Source organism: Pseudophryne corroboree, chromosome 3 (genome assembly GCF_028390025.1).
Source record: "Pseudophryne corroboree isolate aPseCor3 chromosome 3, aPseCor3.hap2, whole genome shotgun sequence".
Classification (NCBI taxonomy): domain Eukaryota; kingdom Metazoa; phylum Chordata; class Amphibia; order Anura; family Myobatrachidae; genus Pseudophryne; species Pseudophryne corroboree.
In genome coordinates, this window is record NC_086446.1 from 663,757,092 (window position 1) to 663,768,635 (window position 11,544).

Here is an 11,544-nt window from a genome sequence, read left to right on the forward strand (position 1 = left end):
CACTAAAAGGCCAGAACGTTCACAGAAGACAATGTTGGTGGTTGATCGCAGAATTCTTTCCACGGTAAAGATAAATCCCTTCACGACATCCAGCCAAATGAAGAACACACTGAAGGGGGTATGCATATCATTATCCAAGTCATTAGGAGAAGATTTCACGAGAGCAAATACAGAGGGTTCACCACACGTTGCAAACCTTTCATAAGCCTCAAAAATAGAAAGTCCAGATTAGACTTTGCAATAAAATGTTTAAAAAAGCAAGCCCAGTTCCGGGACAGCATTCTTTGGACAGATTAAATTGTTATTCTTTTCACTACCCAAGACTGTACAACTATAATTGTCTTTTCATTACAGCAAAGTGAAGGAACTCAGAGAGCAGCTGAAGGATTTCCCTGATGTGAACTCCGGAGCTTACATAGTAGAAGTTATTCCAGATACACCGGCAGAAGAGTAAGTGGAGGTTAAAGTTCACCTGATTCGTACAAACTCCGGAGACAACCATTTAATCAGCTGATCAATTAGTTTTGGCCAGTGCTGACTAGAGATGAGCGGGTTCGGTTTCTCTGAATCCGAACCCGCACGAACTTCATGTTTTTTTTCACGGGTCCGAGCGACTCGGATCTTCCCGCCTTGCTCGGTTAACCCGAGCGCGCCCGAACGTCATCATGACGCTGTCGGATTCTCGCGAGGCTCGGATTCTATCGCGAGACTCGGATTCTATATAAGGAGCCGCGCGTCGCCGCCATTTTCACACGTGCATTGAGATTGATAGGGAGAGGACGTGGCTGGCGTCCTCTCCGTTATAGTAGAAAAGAGTAAAGACTGAGTGACTTAGTTATAATTGTGGGGAGGATTGGGGACGGGGAGCAGCTGTTAGGGAGTACAGTGATTTAGATTAGGAGAGAGAGAGAGAGAGAGAGATTGACCTGATTTACTGGAGTTTAGGAGTACTGTAGAAGAGAGTGCAGAGTTTACTAGTGACTGACCACAGTGACCACCAGACAGTGCAGTTTTATTTAATATATCCGTTCTCTGCCTGAAAAAAACGATACACACAGTGACTCAGTCACATACCATATCTGTGTGCACTGCTCAGCCCAGTGTGCTGCATCATCTATGTATATATTATATATCTGACTGTGCTCAGCTCACACAGCTTATAATTGTGGGGGAGACTGGGGAGCACTGCAGTGCCAGTTATAGGTTATAGCAGGAGCCAGGAGTACAAGACAGTCACATACCATATCTGTGTGCACTGCTCAGCCCAGTGTGCTGCATCATCTATGTATATATTATATATCTGACTGTGCTCAGCTCACACAGCTTATAATTGTGGGGGAGACTGGGGAGCACTGCAGTGCCAGTTATAGGTTATAGCAGGAGCCAGGAGTACATATTATATTAAAATTAAACAGTGCACACTTTTGCTGCAGGAGTGCCACTGCCAGTGTGACTGACCAGTGACCTGACCACACTGACCACCAGTATAGTTAGTAGTATACTATATTGTGATTGCCTGAAAAAGTTAAACACTCGTCGTGTGACTTCACTTGTGTGGTGTTTTTTTTTTTTTATTCTATAAAAAACTCATTCTGCTGACAGACAGTGTCCAGCAGGTCCGTCATTATATAATATATATACCTGTCCGGCTGCAGTAGTGATATATATATATTTTTTATATCATTATTTATCATCCAGTCGCAGCAGACACAGTACGGTAGTTCACGGCTGTAGCTACCTCTGTGTCGGCACTCGGCAGTCCGTCCATAATTGTATACCACCTAACCGTGGTTTTTTTTTCTTTCTTCTTTATACATACATACTACGACATCTCTTTATCAACCAGTCTATATTAGCAGCAGACACAGTACAGTACGGTAGTTCACGGCTGTGGCTACCTCTGTGTCGGCACTCGGCAGTCCGTCCATAATTGTATACCACCTAACCGTGGTTTTTTTTTCTTTCTTCTTTATACATACATACTACGACATCTCTTTATCAACCAGTCTATATTAGCAGCAGACACAGTACAGTACGGTAGTTCACGGCTGTGGCTACCTCTGTGTCGGCACTCGGCAGTCCGTCCATAATTGTATACCACCTAACCGTGGTTTTTTTTTCTTTCTTCTTTATACGTACATACTACGACATCTCTTTATCAACCAGTCTATATTAGCAGCAGACACAGTACAGTACGGTAGTTCACGGCTGTGGCTACCTCTGTGTCGGCACTCGGCAGTCCGTCCATAATTGTATACCACCTAACCGTGGTTTTTTTTTCTTTCTTCTTTATACATACATACTACGACATCTCTTTATCAACCAGTCTATATTAGCAGCAGACACAGTACAGTACGGTAGTTCACGGCTGTGGCTACCTCTGTGTCGGCACTCGGCAGTCCGTCCATAATTGTATACCACCTAACCGTGTTTTTTTTTTCTTTCTTCTTTATACGTACATACTACGACATCTCTTTATCAACCAGTCTATATTAGCAGCAGACACAGTACAGTACGGTAGTTCACGGCTGTGGATACCTCTGTGTCGGCACTCGGCAGTCCGTCCATAATTGTATACCACCTAACCGTGGTTTTTTTTTCTTTCTTCTTTATACGTACATACTACGACATCTCTTTATCAACCAGTCTATATTAGCAGCAGACACAGTACAGTACGGTAGTTCACGGCTGTGGCTACCTCTGTGTCGGCACTCGGCAGTCCGTCCATAATTGTATACCACCTAACCGTGGTTTTTTTTTCTTTCTTCTTTATACATACATACTACGACATCTCTTTATCAACCAGTCTATATTAGCAGCAGACACAGTACAGTACGGTAGTTCACGGCTGTGGCTACCTCTGTGTCGGCACTCGGCAGTCCGTCCATAATTGTATACCACCTAACCGTGGTTTTTTTTTCTTTCTTCTTTATACGTACATACTACGACATCTCTTTATCAACCAGTCTATATTAGCAGCAGACACAGTACAGTACGGTAGTTCACGGCTGTGGCTACCTCTGTGTCGGCACTCGGCAGTCCGTCCATAATTGTATACTAGTATCCATCCATCTCCATTGTTTACCTGAGGTGCCTTTTAGTTGTGCCTATTAAAATATGGAGAACAAAAATGTTGAGGTTCCAAAATTAGGGAAAGATCAAGATCCACTTCCACCTCGTGCTGAAGCTGCTGCCACTAGTCATGGCCGAGACGATGAAATGCCAGCAACGTCGTCTGCCAAGGCCGATGCCCAATGTCATAGTACAGAGCATGTCAAATCCAAAACACCAAATATCAGTAAAAAAAGGACTCCAAAACCTAAAATAAAATTGTCGGAGGAGAAGCGTAAACTTGCCAATATGCCATTTACCACACGGAGTGGCAAGGAACGGCTGAGGCCCTGGCCTATGTTCATGGCTAGTGGTTCAGCTTCACATGAGGGTGGAAGCACTCATCCTCTCGCTAGAAAAAAGACAAGACTTGCGGCAAAAGCACAGCAAAGAACTGTGCGTTCTTCGAAATCACAAATCCCAAAGGAGAGTCCAATTGTGTCGGTTGCGATGCCTGACCTTCCCAACACTGGACGGGAAGAGCTTGCGCCTCTTTTTTTCTTTGCGTCATGTGCTGTTTGGGGAGTATTTTTTGGAAGGGCCATCCTGCGTGACACTGCAGTGCCACTCCTAGATGGGCCAGGTGTTTGTGTCGGCCACTAGGGTCGCTTAGCTTAGTCATCCAGCGACCTCGGTGCAAATTTTAGGACTAAAAATAATATTGTGAGGTATTCAGAATAGACTGAAAATGAGTGGAAATTATGGTATTTGAGGTTAATAATAATATGGGATCAAAATGACCCCCAAATTCTATGATTTAAGCTGTTTTTTAGGGTTTTTTGAAAAAAACACCCGAATCCAAAACACACCCGAATCCGACAAAAAAAATTCGGTGAGGTTTTGCCAAAACGCGGTCGAACCCAAAACACGGCCGCGGAACCGAACCCAAAACCAAAACACAAAACCCGAAAAATTTCAGGCGCTCATCTCTAGTGCTGACTCTCTAAAAAATGTCATGGCGTTCCATGCTTCTGTTTGATGGAAGCATAACTAATGTTCTTCTCAGAAATGTCTGCTAGTTACAGAAAAAGTATGATTGGCCCTAATACAATGATCTTTTAACCAAAAATACAAGGTGAACTACTACTGTTCTCTCTGGCCAGGTTCTGGCTGAGACACTGTGCCAGTGACGCCACTGTCATTGCTTCACCAGCCGCCCTCTACAACTCCCTGCGTGACCCGCCTCCTCCTCTGTAGTTACTTATTGTGGGCTTAGGCTGCAGGTAGAATCCTCCCAGCTGTGTGTGAGGCTGCTGGGGCAGGCGATGGAGAAGTGTCTGTGGCTATGGGGGCAGGCTATGAAGCAGTGTCTGTGGCTATGGGGGCAGGCTATGAAGCAGTGTCTGTGGCTAAGGGGGGCAGGCTATGAAGCAGTGTCTGTGCTAAGGGGGGCAGGCTATGAAGCAGTGTCTGTGGCTATGGGGGCAGGCTATGAAGCAGTGTCTGTGGCTATGGGGGCAGGCTATGAGGTAGTGTCTGTGGCTATGGGGGCAGGCTATGAAGCAGTGTCTGTGGCTATGGGGGCAGGCTATGAATAAGTGTCTGTGGCTATGGGAGCAGGCTATGTTAGTGTGTGTGTGTGTCTATGTGATCAGATTATAGTGCAGTGTGTGTAGCTGTGGGGTCAGTGTGTGGCTATTAGGCACTGTGTATGACTATGGGGCCAGTGTGTGTGGCATATGGGGCCAGTGTGTGTGGCTATGGGGCCAGTGTGCGTGGCTATGGGGCCAGTGTGCGTGGCTATGGGGCCAGTGTGCGTGGCTATGGGGCAGTGTGTGAGACTATGGTGGCAAGCTATGGGACCAGTATATGTGGCTATGGGCTGCACTTGATCTCTACCAGTCCTGCCCCTGATGTCAACTGACTTTACTCTGCAGACCCTCAAAACCCTGATGGCTTTACAGTGCAGACCCCAACAGTTTGATTCACTCTTCTGTAACACGTCTTTCTTGCAGGGCTCATCTACTGGGTACCCTGACACACTTATTAGTGAATGGCTTGTGTTAACCACCACTCACAGCACCATAAGTCATCTAATTGGTGAATGGCTAGTGATATCCACCAATCAGAGTATCAGAAACTGAACTTTGACACCTGTCTTTCTTTGGGACATGTGGCACCACTGAGTCTTTCTCTAATTATTGGGTAAACCAAAAACTTGGCTGAAATAGTGAAAGTTGCTAAACCAGATTAGTCATAAGTAACAGTGAGAATGAAGCCAGGCCACCAAAGCTTTTTAAATTGATTTAAAATAGTAGATACAGTATACCCTGCAATGTCCATGGCCGTTAAGAACACTATTGAGCCCCGATGCTGTGGAAGTGTGTTTTGTAGCTTGCAGCAGTGCGCACTGAGGGGGAGTGGCCACATCAGGTTAGGTGTGTGGTTATACTGTTAATAGTACCCGACCCACCAATTCTTTTAGTACTGTACCTAACATATGCGTTGCACCAGTTTTCATAAATGCCACTCAACATACATACATACTAACATACATACATACATGCAGTGGCGCTGAGAGGCAGGGAAAGCAGGTACAAATTACCCGGGCCCGGGCACCTAGAGGGGCATGTCCCGCTAACCGTCCCATTAGGATACCTGTACTTTAGCTGGCTGGTGAAGGTGCCATCCACCTGGCGCCGCACATAGAAAGCATAGAAAGTTTTTGCTCTCTAGTGGCCAGCGGAGTTGGCTGTGAAGAAGGGACCTGCTTCCAGATCAAGTAAGGTAGGAAGCGGGTGCCTCCCCCCCCCATGTTAAATTGGTGCCCACTTGTTTTAAAATGGTGCCCTCCCCCCTCCCTTGAGGAACATGCGGGGCCACCAAGCGACCCCGCAATTATTTTATTATTCACATATTTTTATACTAAAGGGCATAGTCACGCCCACTTATTAAGCCACTGCCCAGGTCTTTACCGAGGCCCGGCGTGGCTCTCAACGGCCCTGCATACATGCAATTATGTCTTTATATAGACAAAAAGTTGTTATAGACAGATAAGATAATACAGCCATCAAGTTCACAGTTTTTGAGAGAGTGTTCAGCTGCCCGATGGTGTGTCCGTGATATTTATGATAACCTATAGTGTTTTCTAGCTATATTTTCCTGAACTGTGAACTCTTTGCTTAATATAATTTCATCTTTGGTTTGTGTCTCAGGGCCGGACTGAAGGAAAGTGATGTGATCATCAGTATTGGGAGTCAGACGGTAACATCTAGCAATGATGTCAGTGAAGCTATTAAACAGGAAGGATCTTTGCGTATGGTGGTACGTCGTGGGAATGAGGATATCGCCATCACAGTGACGCCAAAAGAAATAGATTTTTAAACGGGAGAAATGAGCTGGTTTCATAGGTCTTCCAATATACAGATCCACAAGATGACACTGTCAGTGAGAGGACATTGTGTTTAAGCACTGTGTATTAGTGACCCCCACCCATGAGACCCCCTTTAGCTTTTGAATACTGAACCTTCTGTTTCTGCACCTGCAACACCAGTATGTGCCCTTCCCCCAAATATCGTGTTGGTTCCTGTGTCTTTACTGGTGGAGCAGTAGAAGGAATGCTAAAATAAAGATCTGACGTTCCAACGTGGTGATCTAGGCGATATATTTACATTTATTGTCAGATGTTTTGCATTGTTTTGTAATCTGTATGTCATTTGTATTTAATTTACTTTTCAACTCGTTTTGTTTAGAAAAAGAGTCAAGTTCAAAATCACTCGCATACACTTTCAGATTCAGATTTTACCACATGACAAAAACCCACATCAAGTGACCAATTAATGGACCAGTAATCAGTTATAATTAACTATTGCTGCCGGTATTGTACACTGGTCCATTGGGCTAACTAAAAGATTATTATTGCCAGCTTGCAAAATGCCCTAGGCAGGTGTATCTGTGCATACCACATACCTCCCAACATTCAGATATGCAAAAATGGGACAAAAGAAGCCCCACCCTGATCCACACAAACTCCAACATGATTCTCCCGTTCCTGCCTATATGTCCATAAAGGAGGGCCCACTTAGGTTCCAAACCCACTGCTTTTAAGGTTTATCAGATTGTCCTATCAAAGTTGAACAAACGGTAGATTTGGGCTTGACGCATTTTGTGGCCTGTACTAGTATCTGTGAAAGTTCAGCCTATACATTTGCTAAGAATTTTTGAGTGAATTAATAGGTTTCATTCCCATTCATGCTGGTTCAGCCCATAAAATATCTGCTTACACTGTATGTTGAATTTGTGTTTTTGGATCCCTAGATCTGAAAGGTCACCCGGAGTGGCTATTGTTTCTTTCTTGTACTAAAGGTGAATTTACATACTAAACTGATTGTAATCTCTTCTTTAATATTGGTTCTGTCTTCTAGAGGTCTGTAAACTTATAAATCCATCTGTTTATTGGGCCTAATTCAGAGATGGATGATGAACGCAGGGTGCTGCATGTTTGAATACAGCAGCAATGTGTAATAATGCTAATACAGCAGGAGGCATCTGTAGTAAAAAGAAGCCTCCAGCAAGCATCTGCGATCTGTGTGCTGTGTCGCATGATGCAACATCGGATTAACATTGAGAAGATTACTCAGAATAACCACCAGAGCTGCTCAGCCAAGGCCAGGACATCTGCAACTAAAGACACAGACCCTGCCCCCAAAATCCAGGAACTTGTCAATCAGGCTGCAATTTAGGGGACACCGCATGTAATCACGCAGGACCCGTTCTACAAAAGTGTAGAATGAGTCCTGTGCACACACAGTTCACCCTCATTCGTAGATATACACAGGGCCGCCATCAAGGGGGGGGGGGGACTGCTGGGACACGAGTACCGTGCCTGAACTGTGAGGGGGCCCAGATGGCAGCGGTGTGGATTGGCGCCACTGCAGGCAGCTATAGAGGGACAGTGCCATTGGCATTTCGTATTTAAAACTGGCCGGTAGCCAATCGGGAGCCAATTAGGATCAATCATTCCGGTTGTGCCTAGCGGCATCACCCGATGTCCTGCGGCCTCCCAGGATCAGCGCAGTGAAGGGAGCCCTGCCTATTCTGGCAGTCTCAGGCCCCACAATTTCTGATGTGGGCCCTGGATGTATGCAGATCATTGGATTTGTGTATAAACAGGCCCACTGAATTTAGTGATCATTGCTTTAACAAAATTCCACCATTTTAATGCATAAGAAGGGGTGAAATGCTTGTCCAGCAGCAATCTGCCCATTATCCGACTCTGGGGGTCATTCTGACCTGAACGCACGCTGTCGTTCATTGCAGCGATCAGGTCAGAAGTGCGCCGGTGCCGCAGTGCGCCAGCGCATGGCTGACAGCCGACGGCAGTCATTGCCTAGTGATCGCCTCTGTCTGACTGACAGGCAGAGGCGGGAGGGGGCGGCACGACGGTGTTTGGCCGCCGTTTTGTGGGCGCAGTCCGGCCAATGCAGGCGTGGCCGGACCATGCGGGGGGTGGGCCGCAGCGGCTGCGTGAAGTAACACGCAGCTGCTGCGACCCGGGCAGCGACGAGTAGCTCCCGGCCAGCACGCAAAAGCTACGCTGGCCGGGAGCTACTCCTGAAGTGCATAAGCATCGCCGCTGTGCAATGCTTTTGTACTTCTGCGGGGTGGGGGGGGGGGGGGGGGGCACTGACATATATGGGGCGGACTAGCCCTGTGCTGGGCGTCCCACCGCATGTCAGTGTGCCTGTTTGTAGCCCTGCGAACAGGTCTGAATTAGGCCCTCTGATCACTACTAAACATTTGTGTGTACGGCAGTACATGTGGACAAGGAGCACTATATCCAGCAGACTTGCCAATTCCCTGGTAAATGTCCATATAAACTGTGGTTTTCACATGGGAAATTGGCCTGAGCTGTATTTGTCTTACTGTTGGAAGAAAGCAGTTACTGATATGCAGCTGGCACAAGGTTCCTGTTGTTGATAGAGGCCCATATATTGTGTTTTGGAGGAAGCTTTGGATTCTTTACACTGCAAAGTCTGATAAACTCAGAAATAACATACAAATCTAGTGTAATCCAGAATGGTGCCTTTTCTGGTCAGTTCAACATAGCACTTAACTTTTAATTTGGAATATGATAAAATATAGTACCTTGACAAACACACACATATATATCTATACACCTATAGTCCTAAAAGAGAAGGACAAAAATTAAGGGAGATTCTGAATCTCTCTCTACTATTCTCATGAAAATCTAAAATTTGATTTTAATAAAGTAATGGATGAGATGATAGTGACACCTAAGATGAAAATATCGAAATTGATTTCAACATAAGAAGAAAAAAACAACAAAGTTTCTGATAGGAATCACAATGGCATAGGATGTGACCACAGTTTGTAGTAAATTTTTAGATATAGGTATATTAACCAATGCCAAATGTGATAAATTTATCCTGGTATCCTAATAGAGGTAAATTGCCAATTCTAGCTTTCACGTCAGTAATAAGCGTATAAGGTAATATATGTAAATTCAGATAATGATATATTTAACAAGTCTGTAATCAGACACTTAAGAGAGGGAAAAAAAAGGGGTGAAATTCAGTAGGGTCAAAGGTTGCTCCAACACTTCTGCTTTTCACACTTGGATACAGGTATCAATTACTGCACCCGATATTCCCTAGTAGTCTCCCACCTAGGTACTATTCAGGCTCCTCACTGCTTAGCTTCCAAGATCAGGCGAGATTGGGCGTAGCCAGAGAGATATGGCAGTAATATTACCTAGATTGTGAATGAGAGAGTGTATGGTTATTGGCACATACCAAGAGAGCACTTCTATTTTAATGAGTGCTGAATGAGTGAGGTATAGGAAACATTTAAGCACAAGGCCCGCCTCCTGTTGTTCGCCGCACTATATATGAATAGTGGACGAAGGGGCGGGTTGCCTGTGCTTATAGGAAAAAAAGTGAGAGGGATGAAATTACACAGGTATCTTAAAGTTTTCTTTGATATTCAAAGATTCAAAGTAGGGATCATAAGATCATATGTTATCCTAGGTGATAATTTGTATCTCTTGGAGTACCTGAGGTAAGTTTTGAAAATATATGAGGAGAACTGAATTACCAATATTGTAATATATTACTTGTTTATCACACTGATCGTCATTTAGTAAAAGAGAATGAAAAAGTTGACAAGAAAGAATAATTAAGCAATTTTACCTGTTGGTAGATCAAAGATTAAATATCAAATCTCAAATTTTCAAAATTTAACATAAATGATACGATACCAGGTAAGGTGGTGGGCTGAACCGTGCACTGTTCAGCACCACTTAACACAGACGGCCGTTTCACCTGAGGTGGCTTGTTCACTGCACACAGCCCACCACCTTACCTGGTATCGTATCATTTATGTTAAATTTTGAAAATTTGAGATTTGATATTTAATCTTTGATCTACCAACAGGTAAAATTGCTTAATTATTCTTTCTTGTCAACTTTTTCATTCTCTTTTACTAAATGACGATCAGTGTGATAAACAAGTAATATATTACAATATTGGTAATTCAGTTCTCCTCATATATTTTCAAAACTTACCTCAGGTACTCCAAGAGATACAAATTATCACCTAGGATAACATATGATCTTATGATCCCTACTTTGAATCTTTGAATATCAAAGAAAACTTTAAGATACCTGTGTAATTTCATCCCTCTCACTTTTTTTCCTATAAGCACAGGCAACCCGCCCCTTCGTCCACTATTCATATATAGTGCGGCGAACAACAGGAGGCGGGCCTTGTGCTTAAATGTTTCCTATACCTCACTCATTCAGCACTCATTAAAATAGAAGTGCTCTCTTGGTATGTGCCAATAACCATACACTCTCTCATTCACAATCTAGGTAATATTACTGCCATATCTCTCTGGCTACGCCCAATCTCGCCTGATCTTGGAAGCTAAGCAGTGAGGAGCCTGAATAGTACCTAGGTGGGAGACTACTAGGGAATATCGGGTGCAGTAATTGATACCTGTATCCAAGTGTGAAAAGCAGAAGTGTTGGAGCAACCTTTGACCCTACTGAATTTCACCCCTTTTTTTTCCCTCTCTTAAGTGTCTGATTACAGACTTGTTAAATATATCATTATCTGAATTTACATATATTACCTTATACGCTTATTACTGACGTGAAAGCTAGAATTGGCAATTTACCTCTATTAGGATACCAGGATAAATTTATCACATTTGGCATTGGTTAATATACCTATATCTAAAAATTTACTACAAACTGTGGTCACATCCTATGCCATTGTGATTCCTATCAGAAACTTTGTTGTTTTTTTCTTCTTATGTTGAAATCAATTTCGATATTTTCATCTTAGGTGTCACTATCATCTCATCCATTACTTTATTAAAATCAAATTTTAGATTTTCATGAGAATAGTAGAGAGAGATTCAGAATCTCCCTTAATTTTTGTCCTTCTCTTTTAGGACTATAGGTGTATA

The 11,544-nt window shown here is 43.8% G+C and overlaps 1 protein-coding gene and 2 pseudogenes across 1 annotated transcript in view; 2 read left to right on the forward strand and 1 right to left on the reverse strand.

Annotated features, from left to right (window-relative positions):
* HTRA1 (HtrA serine peptidase 1) overlaps positions 1 to 7,434 on the forward strand; it is a 65,629-nt gene extending 58,195 nt beyond the window's left edge. Inside the window, exons 9-10 of the mRNA XM_063961861.1 lie at positions 355 to 450; positions 6,267 to 7,434. Of these exons, the coding sequence (XP_063817931.1) occupies positions 355 to 450; positions 6,267 to 6,435 (265 nt within the window). The 3' untranslated portion in view covers positions 6,436 to 7,434. The remainder of the gene's footprint in view (positions 1 to 354; positions 451 to 6,266) is intronic.
* A 2,268-nt stretch (positions 7,435 to 9,702) lies between these two features.
* LOC134896051 (5S ribosomal RNA) lies at positions 9,703 to 9,821 on the reverse strand (annotated as a pseudogene).
* Positions 9,822 to 10,946: 1,125 nt separating this feature from the next.
* Positions 10,947 to 11,065, forward strand: LOC134896052 (5S ribosomal RNA; annotated as a pseudogene).
* Positions 11,066 to 11,544: the final 479 nt, after the last annotated feature.